Source organism: Heterodontus francisci, chromosome 2, assembly GCF_036365525.1.
Source record: "Heterodontus francisci isolate sHetFra1 chromosome 2, sHetFra1.hap1, whole genome shotgun sequence".
Classification (NCBI taxonomy): Eukaryota; Metazoa; Chordata; class Chondrichthyes; order Heterodontiformes; family Heterodontidae; genus Heterodontus; species Heterodontus francisci.
In genome coordinates this window covers 91,226,777-91,250,420 of record NC_090372.1, presented here as the reverse complement: position 1 = coordinate 91,250,420, position 23,644 = coordinate 91,226,777, and the positions used below count along the sequence as shown (strand labels likewise).

General features: G+C 43.7%; 1 protein-coding gene across 1 annotated transcript in view; it reads left to right on the top strand.

Annotated features, from left to right (window-relative positions):
• Window positions 1-2,423, top strand: part of LOC137380641 (protein PALS2-like) — a 183,819-nt gene extending 181,396 nt beyond the window's left edge. The window contains exon 12 of the mRNA XM_068052805.1: window positions 2,418-2,423. Coding sequence (XP_067908906.1) covers window positions 2,418-2,423 — 6 coding nt within the window. The remainder of the gene's footprint in view (window positions 1-2,417) is intronic.
• The last annotated feature ends 21,221 nt before the right edge of the window (window positions 2,424-23,644 follow it).

The following is a 23,644-nucleotide window of genomic DNA, read 5'->3' as shown; positions in this document are numbered from 1 at the left end:
TGAATAAGTAAAAAAAAAAAATTAAATAATGTCAAATTTCACAGAACACATCAGAGGCAAGAAGACTCTGTTACATCTCATGCCTTTAAATTCTTTGTAGGTTCTGTTTATAGTACACTATTTTAACTTTTTATACAAATAACTGAAGGGAAAGTGTTCTTATAAATAATTTATTTTAATTTTTCTACCTTTTTACAAATGTTCTTTGTATCCATATATATCAAGTGAAGGAAAGTAAGTTGCAAGGAAAATGTTTTTCATTTTTGCCTTCAAACACTTAGTTTACAAAGCAAAAGTTTTTTTTTTCCAGACTCCAAAGCTGTATCTGATCACAAAGTTATTTGTTGACTAAGCTTCCATTGTTTTGTGTCAGCTGAGGTTTTGCATCAGGATGATATAGAGTATTGTTTCTGTAATAAATGCAGAATAATGGAATGTGATCTTTCAGGAGTTTGACATAGCTACACTGTGTTGTTGAAAGGGTTAAGACATAGCTTCAGTCTATTCCAAAGTGTATAGTGTTCTTGTACCATTATGCATTTGAAAAGAATATATAAACTTGATGACAGTGGCCCAGTCCTGCCAACCTGGACTTGTCATTTTTTTTTTGTGGTTTCATTCCAGCATATTTACCTTCAGCTTTAAGTTGGGTTTAGGTAACTCCTGCAGTGAAAGTGGTCAAAATAGGCACGCTACTGCATCCTCGAGTATACAAGTTGTGATGAAAGTAGGCATGTCTCCACTGTTCATATTTTCTGTGGTGCAAGGATGTATCACTCACTTTATCCCTACAACAACTTGCATTTATATAGTGCCTTTAACCTAGCAAAATGTCCCAAGGCATTTTGCAAGTGTCTCTTGCGCTACTTATTAGATGTGCTGAGAGATGAGTGACTGACATTCCCACAATCTGTTTCAGAGCTCTTGTGGCCACCAGGTAAAGGTTATTAATATCAATCCTGGATGAGCTCCTGGCATAACTTTCATTTCTCCCTTTTCTTTTACTGAGATCTCTGATGGGAAACATGACCAAGTATGATGACCTTTAGTTTGCCTCGAAGGAAGTAGAAATCATATGTGGGATTTGAACCCAGGTATTCATTCCTTCTCACAGTGCACACTAAGCTTCTTCATTACTATAACTATTTTCATAATTATGATCCAGGATTTCCTTGGATGTAACATGAAATACGGTTGGCTAAGTGTGCCCTTGCAACACTAAAATTAAAACCAGAACTTGCCACCCCTTATTTAAATTACTTGTGTTACTACCACCACCACCCCCAGCCAACACACATGTCTGACACTGTGTGTATGACAAAAATGGATCTTTTTACAGCCTGTACTAACTGCTGTCACCAATCTGACCTTCCATTTACTTCATTAGTCTCTGGTAGCAATCCCTGAGCTTTCATTTCAACTCACCTTCACATGTTGACTGGTGTGATTCTTAAGTCCTTAATTTTGCAATACGGCTGTAATTGCTATTTTATTCCAAAAAATCACCAGCATGATTCTCTATAGATTGTGGTTTCTGAGTTAATTTTTAAAACAAAATGTATTGCCCCAGAGTCGGAGCGCATGACTGGCCCACACCTACCCTTCTAGTGGTGTCAACTTTTTAAAATTTTTGTAGTTTTCTCAGTGGTTGTTAATTGAAACTAATTTGGAATTCTAAGATGTTATACACTTGAGTGGAATAGACTGTAGCTTTATCTGTTGTCTGTCTACTCTGGGTTTTTTTGCATGACTCTACAGCAGCATATTTTCCTATTGAACTGAAGGCAAAGCAGTATATATAAGGACTTGCATCCCTATAATCAATTTAATGAGGTTATTCAACCATCTCATGGGCTCCACTGAATGCCCTCGATATTTATTGTTGCATTGCAACTTCCTTTGCCAGATCAGGCTGTTTCTGCTGATTTTATTTTTAAAAGCAACTGCAGATTTTGCAACTGCAGGTTTGTTATAAAATGAAACCTTTTGTACATTCTCTGTTGCGACTACAACTGTTAGGTAACTTATTGCCCATTGCTAGATCTTCAAATATTTGACCTGAAACATGGAAACAAGTGAAAGGAAATTGAAAGCTTTCACTCTTCCAACAAAGTTTACAAAGAGAAATATTTTAGTATTTCAAGAATTCCAGTGTTTGTATTTTTGATTTTTGTTTTACTTGTGGTGATAAGCATATTTTGAATGTGATTGAGATATGGATGTTAATTTTAGCTACAGTTACTTCAAAATATTTTATCAATGAATTGTGCTAGCGATTATGTTTGTTCTGTATTGATGCATATTTGTTACTGTACCTTTTAAATTGTAAAGTTGTTCTTTTTATATTTTATTTGAAGTGTTGTTTCCTGCCTTGGTGTTTTTATGTTTTTCTTGTTTTTTCCCCCTCCCCCTCCTAGGTATAGTTTAGATGAGCCTGGTCATCCAGGATTCTCGATTCAATTTGGTAATATGCATTCACCACATTTTTTTCCCCTTAATACTGAAAATAAAGTTCCTTGTTAACTGAGCTAGAATGACTGTCCTCTACTGCAAGGAGAGTACAAGAAGGGAATGAAATTGCAATTAACATGTATACAATTAATACCCAAGCTCATAGTGGGTTTTATGACATTTACATTCAATAGTCGTGTACATTAAGTGGAAGGTTTCTTTTGGGTTGAATGGTTGTGGTAAAAATGTAAATGAAGGAAGACTTTCAGGTGAAGGCTGGGGGTGCAAAGGAATTACTACGTCATGGGGGTTAATGACTGAGTTTGAAAGTACTCGAATACAGTGATCATGGAATGGGTAAAACTATTTTGAGAGGGAAGGAGAATAATCAGGTTGTGGTAGTTTGAATGAATTTTGTAGAAAAACAGAATTGAGGGCCCGCAAAGGCATTTCAGTAAATAAGAGATGACCTGATCTTCAGATTCTTCTTATAGTGTGATGCACTAGTTAGTGTAGAAATATGAAAAAAAAGTTAAAATCCTGGAGGGAGGTTTGTAGGAGGGAACGATTTATATTCCTGGGGCATTGGTACCAGTTCTGGGGCAACATTATCTATACATGGTGGTCAAGTTTAATCTGAGCAAAGCTGAAATCTTGGGCTGAATTTTAAATTGATGGCGAAGCTCTCGGCGCCGGTACACGAAGTGAATGCGGTTGCCGCAGGAGGGAAATGCGGCCAGCCGATCCTTAAGGAAGCGGAGGCCTTGGGCCCATTGAATCAAGAGCCTGAGGTGGGGAAGGGGATGCCTATGGCACAGTCATCTCACACAACAGAAGGTTTTGGGGCCATGTTTATAGGGCTGCCAGCCCTGCATGTTCTGATTGAAGGGTCACTGACCTGAAACGTTAACTCTGTTTCTCTCTCCACATGCTGCCAGACCCACTGACTATTTCCAGCATTTCTTGTTTTTATTACTGCATTCACTGTTGCCTGGATGGGAAACAAAACTTTGAGTGCCTTCTGTTCCCCCAGACCATCTCTGCTACCTTCACAGCCCTTGACCTTGTCAGCTGCCTGTGCTGCATACTAGGCAAGGTGCTGATCGCATGCCTGCACTAGCCATGGCTGAAGGAAGACTTTGGGTGGCCCCATGGTTTAGCAGTGCCTCCCTGCAGCTACCCCTCCACGCTGTAAAGGCAAGGCTGGAGGGCCTCTTGCTCAGGGATGGGATGGGGAGACCTGCCCGCCTGGACAGAGATTGCGGAAGAGGTTAGCAGCTGTGGACAAGTTTATTATGAACAAGGCTGACTGACATCTTGGATCCAGTGCAGGAAGTAGGTCAGTGACCTCATCCAGGCTTCTAAGGTGTGAACCCCAAATACCTTGAACCCATTGGACATTGCATCTGGCTCAGCGAGAGGGAGCAGTTGTTTTTCAGGCAGTGGCCACCCCAGTCACATTCATTGGGGAAGGGCATTAGGACATGATCTGGGATGCATCTCAGTCTTTGTTTAACTTTTCACAGTCCGTCAAGAGGACCCTCAGCAGTCTGGGGATTTTCCCCACTCGGAGACTAACTTTGTTCATCGTTGTCTGCAGCAGAAGACAACTCGCAATAGGAAGGAGCAGGCTAAGACTGGCAGTGGAGTACATTAACTCCATGTCGTCAACTAGTTGGAGGCGGTGGCCGTGGAACTGGCAGGGAAACAAGGCAGCTGTTCCAAAAGAGTGAATGAGCATCTCCTGGGGTATGAGGGTGTATCAAAAAATAAAGAGCCACACTGCATATGTGATCACCACTGGATCAATGGAGCTGCACAGTTGAGGCAGTTGGAATGTCATGATGAGTCAACCCTAATCCTTCAATGACTCTTTTCTCACGTAGGAGCTGAAGAGGCTAGGGGGCAGACAACCACCTCTGATGCGGAGGAGCGAGCCTCAGTAGGTGCACTATCACATCATTCCCCTGCACCCTCCACCAGCGCAAATACTCACATTGGTGGGTAGTTGCATGCGTTTAGATTCGGGCACACAACCTGGTGAGCACAGCATAGATGCCCCCAAGCAACTAACATAGGCTGTGACAGCCCGGTCCACTGGCTGTCAGAGGACTGTGGGCGGTCAAGCCGATGCTGAGTCCCAGGCTACTGAAGTGCCTCTCATGTCGGCAGCAACACAGGAAATGCTGCAGCGGGAGGACAGGCAACATCTGGCAGAAATGCCAACCATTCTGCGTACACAAGCGTGGATCATGGAGTCTGTCCAGGCCTTGGGTGCTGTACTGCCTCTGGCAGTTCAGCGTCTGGCTTCCTCCATTGAGAGATTGGTGACTCTCGTGGAGAGCCACATCCAGCAGACCAACCAGACCTGCACTCCATCACATTTGTCCATGAGCACCATGCAGAAATGGCAAGGTGAGAGGGGGTGAGGCACTTGGAGTCTCCACCAGGTCCATGTCCCTCTCAGGTCAGTGTAGAGGTACAAGAGTGCCTTAGAAGCAGGGAGGAGTGGCTGCCTTCTGCAGTTGGGTGTTCCTCTCGGGGTGCTTCTGATGTGGACAGTAGTTCCAAAGCCCTTCTACCAGTGACACCAGCACCTCCATCATCCACGCTGACAGAAGTTTTCCCTGCATCTGTGCAGGAGGCCCTCCAGATCTCAGGCAGTCAGAGGACGGCTGCCAAGGTCATCCCAAGACAGGAGCCAAAGAAGAGCACCTAGATGCTCATAGAGGATCAAGGGTGAAGGTGCAGTTGAATTAGATAGTAGTGCATTTGCTGTGACGCGAAATAAAATAACGACGTTCACTCACTACACCTCCTTTCTGTTATTGATGTCCTTTGGGAATTCGTTTAAACACTTCCTCCTAAGGGGCTGGAAGTGAGGGATCAAGCCCCAAGCGCTCAATACTTCAGTGCATTTTGCACAGAGGCAAAACCAGAGTGAAGGCAGCCACAACAGGAATGTTTAAAGGTAAGGTTTTATTGTTGTGGCTCCAGAAGGTGGTAAGGTTTAAGTGAGATGTGAATGTATCAGGGCAACTTGTGCCTCCATTGTGTGTATTTCATGGCACCCTTCCTGCTGTGCCTGGGGCCCTTCGTCTAGCACTGCCTGTGCAGCATTCTCTTCCACATCCTCATAATAGGAGGAGGCATCGAGTCCACAATGTCTTCACTTGTCAGTGCCCCCCCAATGCAGCATCAGTTTGTGCAGTACACAGCAGACCGCCATGATACGCAAGATCCTCACCAGGGCCTACTGAAGGACTCCACCGGATTGATCTAGGCATCTGAATCTCTTCTTGAGTAGACTGATGGCCTGCTTGATGGTTGGCCTGTGACAGGTGGTGTACTTCTGCTCTGCAGCCGTGCATGGATTCCTCACAGGCATCAAGTGTCATGTTCTCAGTGGGTAGTCCTCATCTCCCTAAAGACATGCAGGGGCAGGGAAAAGTTCTGGTGCCTGGAACTGCCTTAGTTTGTAGGCATCCTGGCTGCTTCTTGGGATTCGTGCATACACCTGTAAGATTTGCTTGCAGTGGTTGCAGATGAGTTGTACTTTGAGGGAGTGGATGCCATTCCGGTTAATGAAGGCAGCAGGCTGGTCAGTGGGAGCATTGATGGCCACATGAGTGCAGTCAATGACCCCCTGCATCTGGGGGAATCAAGTGCTTGCCCTGGCCCTGAATCTTGTAGCCCCCTCAGCTGAACTGGATTGGTGCTGAAGTGCACATAATCGCTGGACCTCCTGAGCAAGGCATTGGTGACTACCTTGAGACCTGCTGCAGACTGGGAGATTCCACACATCTCCAGCGGCTCCCTGGAATGATGCAGTAGCATAGAAGTTTAGTGCCATGGTGACGTTCAGCACCAGTGGCATCAGGTGCTGCTAACACTGAACTCCCATCTCCTTGTTGCCTCCTTTCACCAAGCGAAGCCATGAAGCCTGATGGTTCCTGTGCGCCATCAGAAAAATTCAAAACTGAGAAAATTGCAGTGTCTTGGGATGTTAAGTACCTTAATTGGCTTCCCACCTCGAATGTGCGAAATCCGCCCTCCATATAAGCCACTGACATTAAAATCCAAAAGCGATGACATGACGCCCAATGTCTTCTGTTTCTATTTTATCCCCCCGCCCCTGCTTCCTTTCCTGTCTCAAATGGTCCCTTAAAATTCAGCCCCTTATGTTCTCGCTGGGTGAGTAATCATTGCTGTGAGCAAAACTTTAAATTGATTTGGTGGATAGCAGAAAGGTCAAAGCACGTTGGGAAGATAAAAGGAAAAACAAGACATTTATAAAGCAATGTCTGAAGAAGGATCAAAATGTTCTGAAAAAAGGAAAAAGATCACTAACCTGAAACGTTAACTCTGCTTCTCTCTCCACAGATGCTGCCAGACCTGCTGAGTTTTTCCAGCACTTTGTTTTTATTTCAGATTTCCAGCATCTGCAGTATTTTGCTTTCATCAAAATGAGACTGCCAGACAGCCACAGATAGGTTTATATATATTGTAGATATACGTATTACGAATGAATTTTGAGTTGGATGTACAAGTTTTGATGTGATATATTATCATGAGATGTGGCTGGGACTGGGAGCTCAACAATCCAGGTTACAAAGTTTTAAGGAGGGATAGAATAAAATGGGTGGAAGGATGGCAATGCCGATCTAAGATTTTGTACAGCACAGAGGAGGTGGTGCAAAATCTAACATTTGGCTTTAGTTAAGAAAGCAAAAGAACAGTTAACCTCGGGAAAATATTGGACTGCCCAACAGTGAAAGAATAGGGTACAAATAGTCATTTGGTAGTACAGAACTTGAGTATTGCTGAAAATGGGGATATTTTGCCAAAGTTTTTCATCTTGCCCTCATCAGGACAATCCGTAAGAATACCAGTGTAAGGGAAAACGACTTTAATATACACAGTTGTTTGCAACGGGCAAGGTACAGGCCATACCCAACCAGCCCGTGCTTGTAAAACTCAAAACCGTGTCCGAGGTTAGATGTGATTCTGCGATTGGACAACGTTTGCTAAATAATCCTCAGTGTGCTAAGAATTACACTGATGACCAATTTAAGATTGTCAGTCATGTTCGCAGTGTGGTGCATTTGTATGTACTGGAAGGTACATCTATTATTATACAGGGTCCTGTTCTTTGCAGACAGATGGAACATGTAGAAACATTGCGCCTATTTCAGCTAAACAAAATAAGTGACAGCCATTCGCTGGTTCATTCCTCAGAGCAATGCCTTGACCAATCAGAGTCAAGCTGCCTATTTTAAATTTCAAACAAAGTTTGGCAGTTAACTAGCAGTCACTGTAAACTGGTGCATTCTCCATGCAAAGCCTCTACCAATCAGAGTTTGCTTGCCAACCAAGCAGCACTCTCTTCTCATACAGTATAAAGTTGTTTTCCCTTTATATTGGTATTCTTGCGGATTGTCCTGATGAATGCAAGATGAAAAGCTTTGACGATATATCTCTATTTTCAGCAATAGGGTACAGCGGAGTAGTGGTTATGTTACTGACCTAATCAAATCTCACCATGGCACTTTGAGAATTTTAATTCCGTTTAATGGAAAAGAAAAATCCTGGAAAAAAAAACTGATCAGTAAAAATGAAGCTGACAGATTGTCATAAAAAATCAACTGTTCACTAATATCCTTTTAGGAAAGGAAACCTTCTATCCTGACCAGCTGTGGCCTATTTTGACTCCAATCCAAATATATGGTTGACTTAAATATCTTCTGCAGGAACAGAGGAAAGAGACACACAAGAAGAAATAAAATGACTTGCGAAGTATGGAAGGGCAGCCGAAGTGATAATAGCTTGACAAAGAAGGCATAATGTGAGAAATCAGATATTTACGAGGGACAATGTGTAAATTTCTGAAGGAATTGGGGATAGGACAGGTAGAAAACAGGGATACCAGGAGCAGGCTCCAGAAGAAGAGGAGAAAACACTGATTTGGGGCAGGGCGGAATGGGTATCATTCCTCCTGAAATACTGGTGCACCCATCCTAAATCGCCAGCCAGCACTTGCTGCCAAAGAGAAAGAGGGAACACTTTTTAAGGCCTGAAATTATTTTAGAACCTATTCAGGCCAGGGGGCTGCAAAGAGGTGGTGCTGGATCTAGTCAAAGGAGTGGACTGAGTAAGCAATGTAAGAATAAGGGAACATTAATGAAAACAGTAACCATAACGATTAGTTTCAATATATAAAAAATTGAGGGAATTCTCAAAAATTAAGATATTTGACTGGAAAGTAATTTTTAGTGTGATAGAAAGGGAACTAGTCCAGATAAAGATGGGCAGATAAGAAAGGGCAAAACAATGGGCAACTTTCAAGCAGTGGATGATTCAATGCACAGCAGACATGCTCCCACAAGATGAAAAAGCACAAGATAGAGTAGTAGAAATATCATGGTTTTTTGCTCAGTTTTCAGGTGCTAAATTTGCATTCCACACACCAATCTCATGGTAGGATGATCCACACTGAAGGTATGCACAAAATGCAGCGACTGCTCCTTGGATGTACCACCTGGTGGCTGCCTGAAATGTGAATGCTGGGCTCATAAAATATTTTAATGCAGGTCCTGCACTTGTGTTAGGACCATTTTGGGAAATTAGTGTCTGGGAGTGTTTGATGTGATCATTCTTCAAGCCCAGAAAAACCTGCAATAAATAAGGAAGAAACGGGCTGAAGCAACGATATTTAAAAGGAGCTCCACTTCCATTAAACTCGCTTGATAAATTGTTTTTGGCTGCTGGCGAGTTTTGAATCCATTGTGTAGCTACTTTGACTGTGTTTGGAAAGTCTTTAACAGTGGTGCAGTGGTTAGCACCGCAGCCTCACAGCTCCAGCGACCCGGGTTCAGTTCTGGATACTGCCTGTGCGGAGTTTGCAAGTTCTCCCTGTAACCGTGTGGGTTTTCGCCGGGTGCTCCGGTTTCCTCCCACAGCCAAAGACTTGCAGCTTGATAGGTAAATTGGCCATTGTAAATTGTCCCTAGTGTAGGTAGATCGTAGGAGAATATGACCTCTGGCTGCAGTTGCATTCTGTCACTTCACTGGCTGCAGGAGTATTGTGAAGGATTTTGGGATATGTTGCAATCATGAAGGCACCATATACATTTAAGTTCTTTCTTTGTGCACGGGTTCAATCACAAGTTCCTTTTGATTGGATCATTTACTTCAGGCGTTTCTGCATATCACTGTCCGTCTTAAATCATTTGTTTATAATTGAAATAGCCGGTTTCTTCCTGAGAAATAAAACCGCATGGAATGAGAAAAGGACATTCCTCTCTGAGATATACGATACTCTTCCATTCTCTGCTCAATCTCTGTTAGTTAAGGAAAATTTCTGCAGAATGTTTTCTGAACTTTGCTCTGATCAAATTTCCCAGCTTGAGTGATGAGGTTATTAAGGAGAACAATGGTTACTTGCTGATGGGCAGAAGGCTGCTGCTGGAACATACGAGTCTGTTGTGTCATTCGTTGACCTGCAACTGGTGCCTGTAGAATACTTTACATTATTTTCCAGGAGAGCAGGAATAAGGGGAGAGAAGGAAGGTTGAATGATGTACGATAGAAATGCTAGCTCGGAGCAAAAACATTTTCTGAGTCTTGCTGGGGGTGCACTTTGGCTCAGAACACGGATCTCCTGTGCTGCTAGCTTTTTTTATTCTCTCATGGGATGTGGGCGTCACTGGCTAGAGCAGTATTTATTGTCCATCCATAATTGCCCTTGAGAAAGTGGTGGTGAGCTGCCGCCTTCAACTGCTGCTGCAGTCCATGTGGGGTAGGTACACCCTGTTAGGAAGGGAGTTCCAGGATTTTGACCTAGCGACAGCAAAGGAACAGTGGTGCATTTCCAAGTCAGGATGGTGTGTGGCTTGGAGGGGAACTTGCAGGTGGTGGTGATCCCACACATCTGCTGCCCGTGCCCTTCTAAGTTGTAGAGGCCACGGATTTGGAAGGTGCTGCCGAAGCAGCCTTGGTGTGTTGCTGCAGTGCATTTTGTAGATGTTACACACTGCTGCCACTGTGTGTCGGTGGTGGAGAGAGTGAATGTTGAAGGTGGTAGATGGGGTGCCAATCAAGCGGGCTGCTTTGTCCTGGATGGTGAGTTTCTTGAGTGTTGTTGGAACTGCACTCATCCAGGCAAGTGGAGAGTATTCCGTCACACTCCTCTCTTGTACCTTTATAGATGGTGGACAGGCTGTGGGGAAGCAGGAGGTGAGTTACTCGCTGCAGAATTCCCAGCCTCTGACCTGCTCTTGTAGCCACTGTACTTATAGGGCTGGTCCAGTTCAATTTCTGGTCAATGGTAACTTCCAGGATGTTGATAGTGGGGATGGTAATGCCATTGATTGTCCTCGACCTCAATGATGGGCGTGCCCAGCACATCAGTGCAGAAGACGAGGCTTGAACCATTTGCATCCATCTTCAGCCAGAAGTGCTGAGTGAATGATCCATTAATGTCAAGGGGAGATGGTTAGATACTCATGTTGGAGATGGCCATTGTCTGGCATTTGCATGGTGCAAATGTAACATGCCACTTATCAGCCCAAGCCTGAATGTTGTCCAGATTTTGCTGCATATGGGTACTGACTGCTTCAGTATCTGAGGAGTCGCGAATGGTGCTGAACATTGTGCAATCATCAGCGAACATTCCCACTTCTGATGTTATGATAGAGGGCAGGTCATTGATGAAGCAGCTGAAGATGGTTGGATGTAGGACAGTACCCTGAGGAACTCCTGCAGTGATGTCCTGGGTCTGAGATTATTGACCTCCAACAACCATAACCATCTTGAATTGAATTGGCTGAAGACTAGCATCTGTGATGCTAGGGTCCTCGGGAGGAGGACAAGATGGATCATCCACTCAGCACTTCTGGCTGAAGATGGATGCAAATGCTTCAGCCTTGTCTTTTGCACAGATGTGCTGGGCTCCCCCATCATTGAGGATAAGGATATTTATGGAACCTTCTCCTCCTGTTAGTTGTTTAATTGTCTGCCACCATTCATGACGATGTGGCAGGACTGCATAGCTTAGATCCGATCCATTGATTATGGGATTGCTTACCTCTGTCGTATGCTGCTTCTGCCGTTTGACATGTATGTAGTTTGGTTTGTAGCTTCTCCTGGCATGCCCTCCTGCACTCTTCATTGAACCAGGGTTGATCCCCCAGCTTGATGATGAAGGTAGAGTGGGGGATGTGCCAGGCCATGAGGTTATAGATTGTATTTGAATACAATTCTGCTGCTCTGATGGCCCACAGCACCTCCTTGGTGCCCAGTTTGAGTTGCTAGATCTCTTCGAAATCTATCCCATTTAGCACGTTGTTAGTGCCGCAAAACACGATGGAGGGTATCCTCAATGTGAAGACTGGACTTCGTCTCCACAAGGGCTGTGCGATTGCCAGTCCTACCAATACTGTCAAGGACAGATGCATCTGCGACAGCTATATTGGTGAGGACAAGTTCAAATAGATTTTTCTCTCGTTTCCCTCACCACCTGCTGCAGACCCAGTCTAGCAGCTATGTCCTTTACTGACCAAGCTGGTCGAGACCTCGTGGTGCTACTGTGACGAGGGTATTTTTTTTTTTTTTGTTAACTTTTGAGAATTTCAGTTTTAAAACTGAAAAGTATTCCATTGATGCTGGACCTTGGGGTGTCTTTTTTTTTAAAGAAGGTCACCAGTAGGTTTGGGAATGAGTTTGAACTGTAAACAGTCACTGGAAGGCACTTGTTTTCAAATAATCCAGCAGGGGTTGTTTCTGACTTGGAGAGATGTTTGCAAACAAGTGACAAACCAAGGTTGATGGTTGTCAGGATGCTTGCTTTCTGGAACAGTTTTAGTTTCAATTTCGACTGTTAAAGTCAGTTGCTTCACACCTTCCAGGAGAAGAAAGCTCATCTTTCTCTGGAGAAGAAACCCCGTATTTCCAATGTGGCAGCTTCCTATTTCCTCCTGTATTTGAAGGAACCTTGTATCTTTGAAGGAACCTTGCATCGAATGTGTGGGCACTGAAATCTTGTTGCTGCCTTCTGGCTGTAAGACTTATTTGGAGCCTTCTGTAGCTGCATCCTTTGGAACGCCTACCCAATCTGATCATCAACATCGCCTGGAAAGAACTATTCTAGGAAGATCCCATTGACAACTGACGATGCATTCGGGGCGCCAAACCAAAACAAAGGACATCTTTCCATACCTTCTTTTCAACCCAAGCTTTTTAAAAATAATTTCCTTTCATTTCTTTGTAACAGCTGTAAATAAAAAAAAACCTTTTTTATTTATTTCACCTGTATGTGTGAGTAATTGTGTGAGTGAATGTGAGGGCTAAGATAAATAAGGGGCTTTAATATTTTAATTTGTGTGTATGTTTTATTTTATTGGTTAGGATTTGGTTTATAATAATCTGATAATTTTCTTGTTTATTATAGAAACCTGGTTGGTGTGTTTTATTCTGGGGACAAATACAGTATCTGATTGACTGTATTGGTAAGTGGGAAAATTTAAATATATGTGATCTGTGAAGAAGTGGGACTGAATTAACAGTGCACTCCTCCTGTCTCCGTCCTAACATCTAATTGGGGCTCTTGTCGGGATAAACACAATGCCGACAATGTTTAATTGTAAGTGGGGTAAATTAAAAAGGGAAATAAAAGAACCAGGTTTCATGTGCAATAAAGTCTACACCACGGGAATGTCTTTAACAGTTGCGACTTTTCTGGGGAAGGAGGAAGTATCCCTGAATAATTTAACCAAGGTTAAGCTAATAGCTTTGACAGCACAATTAGGGTTAGAGTTAAAATCAGGAGCTAAAAAAGCAGATATAATTGAAGTAATAGGTCCTCAGTACCTTGCTCTATGGTAGCGAGGCCTGGACAACGTATGTCAGCCACGAGCGACGTCTCAATTCATTCCATCTTCACTGCCTCTGGAGAATACTTGGCATCAGATGCCAGGACCGTATCTCCAACACAGAAGTCCTTGAGGCGGCCAACATCCCCAGCTTATACACACTACTGAGTCAGCGGCGCTTGAGATGGCTTGGCCATGTGAGCCGCATGGAAGATGGCAGGATCCCCAAAGACAGTTTGTACAGCGAGCTTGCCACTGGTATCAGACCCACCGGCCACCCATGTCTCCACTTTAAAGACGTCTGCAAACGCGACATGAAGTCCTGTGACATTGATCACAAGTCATGGGAGTCAGTTGCCAGCGATCGTCAGAGCTGGTGGGCAGCCATAAAGGCGGGACTAAAGTGTGGCGAGTCGAAGAGACTTAGCAGTTGGCAGGAAAAAAGACAAAAGCGCAAGGGGCGAGCCAACTGTGTAACAGCCCCGACAAACAAATTTTTCTGCAGCACCTGTGGAAGAGTCTGTCACTCTAGAATTGGCCTTTATAGCCACTCCAGGCGCTGCTCCACACACCACTGACCACCTCCAGGCGCTTACCCATTGTCTCCCGAGATAAGGAGGCCAAAGAACAATAGCACATTTGGAATTGGAAGAAGAAGAAAGCAAAAGGAATAGAGTTGGAGACCACAGAGAGAGAGAGAGGGTATTTTAAGGGAGTAAAAACAGAGGGGAAAAAAAGTGACATCACAGGAAAACTAAGCTCATTGGTTGGTAAGTAACTGCTAGTTGAACTACTTATTCTAAGTTGATTTCAGATTAAAGGTGAATTGGAGAAATATTTTACAAATTTAAAAACTAAAGACCAGTTGGAAATTTTAAAAACAAATTAGCATCTAATTAAACAAAATCGAGATGCAGGGTCAGGTAATGTGTTGTACCTGCATGATGTGGGAGCTCGTGGACTCCATTGTGGTTCCTAGTGATCACATCGGCAGCAAGTGTTGGCTGCTCGAGGAACTCTGGCTCAGAGTTGATGAGCTGGAGTCTGAGCTTCGGACACTGCGACACATCAGGGAGGGGGAAGAGTTACCTGGGCACTGTGTTTCAGGAGACAGTCAAACCCCTTAGATTAACTACCTTGAATTCGGCCAGTGGTCAGGGACAGGAGGGTATGACTATGAGTGAGGCAAGTAGAAGGATCCAGGAGGTCGTGTTGCAGGAGCCTCAATCCTTGTCCTTGTCCAACAGGTTTGAGATTCTCGTTCCCTGTCTGGACGAGAGCAGGGACTGTAGGGAGGATGAGCAAACTGACCATAGCACCATGGTACAGGGAGCCATTCAAGTGGGGGGGAGAAAAGAAAAATGTAGTCGTAATCAATGATAATATAGTTAGGGGCATAGACACTGTTCTCTGTGGCCAGGATCGAGAGTCCTGTAGGGTGTGTTGCCTACCTGGTGCCAGGGTTCAGAATATCAGATGAGATGAGGAGAAATTTCTTCACCCAGAGAGTGGTGAACCTGTGGAATTCGCTACCACAGAAAGCAGTTGAGAAACAATGTATGTTTTCAAGAAGGAGTTAGATATAGCTCTTGGGTTTAAAGGGATCAAAAGATATGGGGCGAAAGCGGGAACAGGTTACTGAGTTGGATGATCAGCCATGATCATAATGAATGGCGGAGCAGGCTCGAAGGGCCGAATGGCCTACTCCTCCTATTTTCTATGTTTCTATCTCATCTGGGCTGCCGAGGAACTTGGAGTGGGAGGGGAAAGATCCAGTTGTCGTGGTCCACGTTGGTACCAATGACCTAGGTAGAATGAGGATAGAGGTTCTGCTGAGGGAATGTGAGCAGCTCGGGGCTATGTTAAAAAGCAGAACCAAAAAGGTGGTGATCTCTGGATTACTACCTGAGCCATGTACTAATTGACACAGGATCAATAAGATTAAAGAGGTAAGTGCTTGGCTCAAAGATTGGTGTGGGAGAAATGGGTTCAAATTCATGGGGCATTGGCACCAGTGCTGGGGAAGGAGGGAGCTGTTCGATGGGACGGGCTCCACCTGAATCATGCTGGGATGAGAGTCCTGGCAAATCACATAACTAGGGCTGTAGATAGGGCTTTAAACTAAATAATGGGGCGGAGGGTTTAATTGCATGGAAAATTAGGAAGTTAAAGGAGAAGGTAGGAGTGCAGGTTAGTGATGAGGCTGATTGATACCAGAAACTAAAAGATAGGGACAGAACGTGTGAACGTCATATTGCACCAAGGAATCGTACAAGGGTAGGGAAATTTGATAATAGAACAAACTTATGAAAGGCTTTGTATCTAAATGCACGAAGCATTCGGAATAAAATTAATGAGTTAACAGCACAAATAGACGAATGGGTATAATTTAGTGGCGATTACTGAGACGTGGTTGCAAGGAAACCAGGTTTGGGAATTGAATATCCAAGGGTACTCATTATTTCGGAAGGATAGGCAGGAAGGAAAAGGAGGTGATCTAGCTTTGTTAGTAAAGGAAGAGATCAGTGCTGTAATGAGAAATAATATAGGCACTGGAGATCAAGACGTAGAATCAGTCTGGGTAGGAATAAGAACTAGCAAGGGAAAGAAGTCCCTGGTGGGAGTAATCTATAGGTCCCCAAACAGTAGTTCTGCAGTGGGGCACAGTATAAACCAAGAAATACTGAGGGCTTGTAAGAAAGGTACAGCAATAATCATGGGTGATTTTAATATGCATATCGACTGGATTAATCAAATTGGCAAGGGTAGTCTCGAGGGAGAGTTCATTAGATTGTTTTTTGGAGCAATATGTTGTGGAACCAACCAGGGAGCAGGCTGTTCTAGATTTGGTATTATATAATGAGGTGGGATTAATTAATTAATGATCTCATAGTTAAGGATCCTCTAGGGAAGAGTGATCATAGCATTCTAGAATTTCAAATTCAGTTTGAGGATGAGAAACTGGAGTCCCACACTAGTGTTCTGGAGTTAAACAAAGGTAATTACATAGGCATGAGGAAAGATTTGGCCCTAGTGGACTGGGCAGGAAGACTAAAAGGTAGGGCAGTTGATGAGCAGTGGGAGATGTTTAAGGAGATATTCAATTCCTCCCAACTAAAATATATTCCAGAGAGGAAGAAAGATTGTAAGAGGGGGAGAAAAGCATCCATGGCTAAGCAAGGAAGTTAAGGATAACATAGACAAAAACTAAGGCATACCATATTGCAAAGGCCAGTGGCAGGCTGGAAGATTGGGAAACTTTTAAAGATCAACAAAGTGTTACTAAAAAAAGTAATAAAAAGAGCAAAGATAAATTTATGGAAGAAAACTATCACAAAATATAAAAACGGATAGCAAAAGCTTCTATAAGTATCCAAAAGGGAAGATAGTAGCTAAAGTGAATGTTGGTCCCTTGGAGGACATGACTGGGGAGTTAATAGTGGGGAACACAGAAATGACGGAGACACTAAATCAGTATTTTGCCTCATTTTCATGGTGGAGGACACTAATATCATCCCAATTGTAACAGGTAATGCAGAGGTTATAGAAAGGGAGGAACTTGGGACAATCATCATTACTAGGCAAAAAGTACTGAGTCCCCAGGGCCCGATGGGCTACATCCTAGGGTCTTAAAGGAAGTGGCAGCAGAGATAGTGGATGCATTGGTTATAATATTCCAAAATTCCCTGGATGCGGGGAAGGTTCCAGTGGATTGGGAAAATGCTAATATAACACCCTTCTTCAAAAAGGGAGGGAGGCAGAAAGTAGGAAACTATAGACTGTCATTGGGCAATAGTTAGAAGCCATTAAGGAAGTAATAACAGGACATATAGAAAGTCAAAACGCAATCCATCAGAGTCAGCATGGTTTTATGAAGGGTAAATCGTGTTTGACTAATTTACTAGAGTTCTTCGAAGATGTAACAAGTAAAGTGGATAATGGGGATCCTGTAGATGTAGTATATGCAGAAGGCATTTGATAAGGTGCTGCACAAAAGGTTAAAACACAAGGTAAGATCACATGGGGTTAGGGGCAATTTATTCTCTTGGAAAGAGGATTGGCTAACCAACAGAAAACAGAGTCGGGATAAATGGGCCCTTTTCTGGTTGGCAAGATGTAACTAGTAGGGTGCCACAGGGTTTGGTCCTCAGGCCCCAACTATTTACAATCTATATTAATGATTTGGATGCAGGGATAGAAGGTACTATAGCCAAATTTGCAGAAGATACTAAAATAGGTGGGATAGTAAATTGCAATAAAGAAATAAGAAATTTACAAATTGATATGGATAAGTTAGGTGGATGGGCCAAAATTTGGCAGATGGAATTTAACGTGGATAAGTGTGAGGTTCTCCATTTTGGTCAGAAGAATAGAAAGGCAAATTATTATCTAAATGGAGAGAAACTTCAGAATGCTTCGGTGCAGAGGGATCTGGGTGTCCTCATGCATGAATCGCAGAAAACTAGTATGCAGGTGCAGCAGGTAATAAGGAAGGCAAATGGAATTTTGGCATTTATTGCTAAAGGAATAGAGTATAAAAGTAGGGAAGTGTTGCTGCATTTGTACAAGGCATTAGTGAGACCGCACCTGGAGTATTGCGTACACTTTTGGTCCCCTTAGTTGAGGGATGTAGTTGCATTGGAGGCAGTTCAGAGGAGGTTCACTAGATTGATTCCAGAGATGAGGGGTTTGTCTTATGAAGAGAAATTGAGCAGTTTAGGCCTTTACTCTCTGGAGTTTACAAGAATGAGAGGAGATCTAGTTGAGGCATGTACGATGATTAAGAGGATTGACAAAGTAGACGTAGAGAGGATGTTTCCTCTGGTGGGGCAATCTAGAACGAGAGGTCATAGTTTTAGGATAAGAGGTAGCAGATTTAAAACAGAGATGAGAAGAAATTACTTCTCTCAAAGGGTCGTGAGTCTCTGGAATTCACTACCCCAGAGTACGGTAGATGCCGGGACATTGAGTAAATTTAAGGAGGAGATAGACAGATTTTTAATTAGTAATGGGTTGAAGGGTTATGGAGAACAGGCAGGAAAGTGGAGTTGAGGCCGAGATGAGATCAGCCATGATATTCAATGGCGTAACAGGCTCGAGGGGCTGAATTGCCTACTCCTGCTCCTAGAGGGTAGGTGCAGTTGCATTTATATGAAATTCAGTTACAGATGAAGCAGCTTGAGCTTGAGCAGGAAAAAGAATTGACAAAACCTGAACTTGGTAGAGAGGAAAGGGCAAAAAAGAGCATTTTGAAAAGAAAGCAATAGAAATGGAAAAACTTCAGCTTCAACAAGAAAGAGAATTGAAGAAACTTGAGTTTGAAAAAGAATTGATAATGAAATAACTTGAGTTTGAGGAAAATGAGAGTGAAAGAGAAGGAAAGGAATACAAATTTTAAAAAGATGGAATAAAGACAAAAGCATGTTCTTGATGCAGTGAAGTTTCTGGTGAGGAAGAATCTGACTCCAGCCCAGGACCTAGTGGAAGGCTGTTTAAATTTATACAAGCTCTCCCTAAGTTTGAGGAAAGGGATGTACAGGCATTTTTCAATTACTTTGAAAAACAGCCAAACAAATGAAATGGCCAAAATTAACAAAGTTACACCACCTCCTTTCCCTTCCTGCCCATCCTTCTGAAATACTGAGTAACCTTGGACAGCAAAGCAGGCTGATGGGCAGAGCTCATGAAGTTTATGCTTCTAAGGAGACTTCTGCAGATTATGAGAGGGTAAAGCAAATTAATTTTGATCGTTGGATATGGGCACTAAAGGTAGAGGCTACTTATGAGAACCTTAGCAAACTAATTCACCTGGAAGAATTTAAAAATTCACTCCCTCCATTGGTAAGAACCCATGTGGAGAATCTGAAGGTTTCAACGGCCAGACAAGCAGCAGAAATTGCCGATAATTATGAGCTTGTGTGTAACCCCAAACACTTTATCCGTTACCCCCACAAACCCTAGAAGGTGGGAAGGTGAAAGGAAGGCAAGTAGCCGGGCACAAGAAGGGACAGCTGGGAACGCCCCACCATCATCTCCTCGGGCCAGAAAGGAAGATGCTGAGGGTGGAAGTGAGGTCCATTGTCACAAGATGGGACATCTTCATGCAGAATGCTGGAAGTTGCAAAATAAACTTATTGGGGTATACAAAGCCAATGCAGAGAAAAGGGCCCTGACCGAGAGTACAGCAGATCAGGCTGCAGCTCTCACGGCAGCTGTAAAGCCAAATACCAAAACCAATGTGATTGTAGGGGTTGTGAATAAGATACCTGAGAGTTATAGGGAATTCTTGTCGAAAGGAAAAGTATTTCCTTATATCTCAAATGAGGCAGGCAAGCCTATAGTTATACTTAGGGATACAGGAGCAACACAAACTCTTTTTTGCTGGGGGAAGGCATAACATTTCCACCAGAGAGTGCATTGAATGTTAAAGTTTTAGTGAATGGTATTGGTGGGGACTATATATCTGTATGTCGGGCAAACCCGCCCACCTGCCAAGACTGAGGCACACATTATTTCGCCACCTGAACATTAAAGCATAAAATTGCAAGCCCCTGACTGGAAAGATATTTGCATAGTAACAGACAGTGTTGGAACAAGGCGATGCAGCCGTTGCTTTCCCAATACACACAAGTGGTCAGACCAGTTTTAGTCACATGACTAACTGGCTGTTGCAGAGGTTTGAACTGAGAGTTTTAAACTGAGAGTTTTACATTGGAGAAAATGGTGTTTGAAATCAGAAAGCTCCTGGTTTGAGAACATCTCTCTCTTCTGTCTGCTCTCAGCTCACTCTCAACAGCTTCGGAAACCTCAAAGAGAGAAAAGTCTCCTACGTTGAACAAGGCTTAAGAAATGTAAGAGCTGCCTACAATAAAAGACTCTACAGTGAGCTGGAACCACATAAACAGTAACCAGAAACCCCCTTTAGAGACTGCCTTAAACCTTTCATCTTATATTTTCCCCTCCTTTTTTGTCCCTATCTGTGTGCGCATGTTAGTGTGGGTGCGTTGTATATGAGGTTTATTCCTTGTTGCCAGATGAGAGTTCAGCAAATTATGAACTGACCAAAAATGCTATCCTCGGAGCATATGCATCAGTACCGGAAGCCTATCGCCAAAAGTTTAGAACCCTCAAGAAGCAAGCTAATCAAACTTAGCTGGAGTTTGAAAGAAGTAAGCAGCTGGTTTTTGACCAGTGGCTGAGGGCTCTTAAAGTACAGCTCAGCTATGAGAATCTCAGAGAAGTAATTCTGTTAGAGAAATTTAAATACTCTCTCCCATTCTCAATAAAGACCCATGTAGAGGAGCAGCAGGTTCAGAGAACCCAGCAAGTGGCCGTTCTGGCCGATGAGTTTGCTTTAATTTATAAGTCGGTTGCCCGGGGAGAACCTTTCCTGATTACCCCCAGAATTTGGAAAAGGGCAAAGTGTGGGAAGGTGATATCCACCCAGGCAGTCCTGGAAGAGAAAGGAAAGGAGACACAGGGGGCCCTCCTCCAGCCAAAAAGGAAGGCGCTGTGAGCACGAGTGAGACCCGGAGACCTGTGTGCTTCCAGTGTAATAAGGCAGGGCATTTAAAAGCTGACTGCTGGAAACTAAAGGGGGAACCGGTAGGGTTAATCAGGGCACACCCACTCAGGAAAGATGAGGGCCTGATGCAAAACAGAGAACAAGCTGTTGCTTTAACTGCAGTAAGAGTGCAACCCAGGAAGTTTACTACGGCCAATGCAGGAAAAGTTAATAGGATTCCTGAAGGTCATCAGGGTTTTGTATTTAAAAGGAAAGTAACCCCATATCCGTCGAGTGGGGCAAGCAAGCCCATAGTAATTCTGAGGGGCACTGGCTGCTAGATCCCTTTTACTGGGAAAAGGACAGACCTTTCCACCAGAGAGTGCAGTGAACACCAGAATGGTGGTGAATGAAATTGGAGGGCAATGTACACCTGTACCTTTACATTGGGTGCACTTGGAGTGTGACCTATTTTCGGGACCGGTGACTGTAGGGATTGTCCCTAGTTTGCCTGTGTAACGGGTTGGCCTGCTAGGAAATGATCTGGCAGGAGCGAAGGTAGTAGCTTCCCCAGTAGTGAAAGAGACCCCAGGAGGTTAGAGAGACAGGACAGTGCCAGGAAATGGTCGCTGGCAGATCCCCTGAATGTGTAGTGAATCAGGCCATGATCAAACCAACTCCCCAGAGGAGACTGAATTGGCATTGCAGGCAGATAACCATGAGGTCTGTCTGTCTGAGACTTTCTTCGGAAAGTTAGAGGACCCAGAGAATGAATGAAATGAATCTTCCCTAGCTGAGGCTCAACAAGCTGACCGAGTATTGAGAGTTAGCACAGGCTGCCCAGTCTGAAATTGAAGCAGAGGGAGTCCCTGATTGCTACAATTTAAAGAATGAGGTACTGATGAGGAAGTGGAATTCTCCTCAGCCCTGAGGACAAAGAGTGGACAGTGGTTCACCAGTTAGTGGTGCCACTGACATAACGGAGAGAAATGTTGAAATGGCCCATGAGATTACAATGGCTGTACATGTCAGTATACGAAAGACCAAAGTCCACAAAAGACAGCAGTTTGACTGGCAAAAACTCCACAAAGATGTGGTAGAGTACTGTAGGAGTTGCCACATGTGCCTGTTCGAGGGGACAGCCCAACCTACAGTGAAATCTGCACCCCTAAATCCTCTATCGGTATTTGGAGGACCCTCCAGAAGAGGGCTGGTGAATTATAAGGGACCCTACCGAGAACAAAAGGGGACAGACAGGCACAGGGCTGGCAAAAAGTTAGAGAGGAAAGGGGAAAAACGGACCAAGAGGACAGGTTAAAGGAGATCCAAGAGGACTCCCAAATGAAAACTCCTACCGTCTGGTCAGCCAACCCTGAAATGTTGAAAAAAACTAGTCCCCACATCCTCCTATGTAAATGCAGACACCAGAGGCATCCCACCAGAGTTGATAACAGCATTTACAAAAACCTGCAGAGACAAAGAACGTCCTCAAGAGGGCAGAGAAACTGTGAGGGTGATGCTTCACCTAGTCGAAATGTCACAGGGGCATGCAGTCAAATCTGGACAAATATCTGCAAGCAGGAGTGTCCCAGATGACAAAGGGAAGATTAGCAAAGAATGCCCACCCCCCCACAGTCAGGAGAAAAGGGAACCAAACATACCCTAAAGTGAAAAGCCCTTGCATGACTTATCAAAGTACTGAAGGAGAGATCAGAATGGATCCACCCACTGTTGACTCTCATGAGCAGAACTCCAAACCAGAGCTAATTAAATCTAACCCTCCCCTCTGCAGACAGGAACAAAGGCACCTTAGGCAGTCATGGAAATATACAAACTACAAACCTCCCCAAAAATCATGTTCATTGGGATGCCCATTCCCAAATGCAGGCTGATAGTGAAGAAACTTTAAATTCCTTGGGCAACACATAACTATCTCAGATCCACCTCAAGGGAAAAGGGGCAGTTTAAAGCAACACTGCGGCAAAGAAAGGACAGGCTGTGACAATATTTAGGATTTCTGAATGAATGAGAGAAATGCATGTGCTTTCCTGTACTTTCCCTTCTCTCTAATTTTTTTTATAATGAAGTGTTCTCCTAATATTGCATTTCATCCCACTGGATGTGGAGGTATGATGGAAACCACACCCGCCAAAAATGAGACATATTAATTTTGTCATATGGAACATTATTTTGAACTGTTACCGGACTTGAAATAACTTGTTTAAAAAGACCACAACAGTGGCTGAAAACATGGCTGCACATTTGCATTCCGAAGGACAGTGGCTGAAAACATGACTGCACATTTGCATTCTAAAAGACAGTTGCCTGGAGAAGACAATAGGAGTACCTCCCTGATTCAATTAGCCAGATGGTTTTTGATCAAGAGACATCGAATGTCATTGAGCCAGCATTCCACTCCCCACGGAGAGTGGCTGCTAAACTTGAAGGAATCCACAAAATCTCTCAGGATTGTTCCAAATAAGGAGCTAGTCACATGACTAACATGTTGGCCAACCTAGGGGTTGTTTGAATTGTGCCAGACGGAAAGGAGCAGACTGCCATTTGAAGAAAAAAGAGAAAGAAAGTCTCTCCCTCTCTCGCTCTCTCTCTCCCACGCAGAGTTCCAGCGACTCACGGAAGTAACTCAAGCCTCAAGACAGAAGACCATCAAAACAAGTTTGAACGTGTGCACTGGGCCCCAATGAGAACTGCAAGACTTAACTGCAATCAAAGACTTTACATCAAACCCACAGCCAGTAACTGAACTCCAGCTATTGTTTCAAACCTTTCCTCCTTTGATTCTTTCTCCTTTTCTATCTCT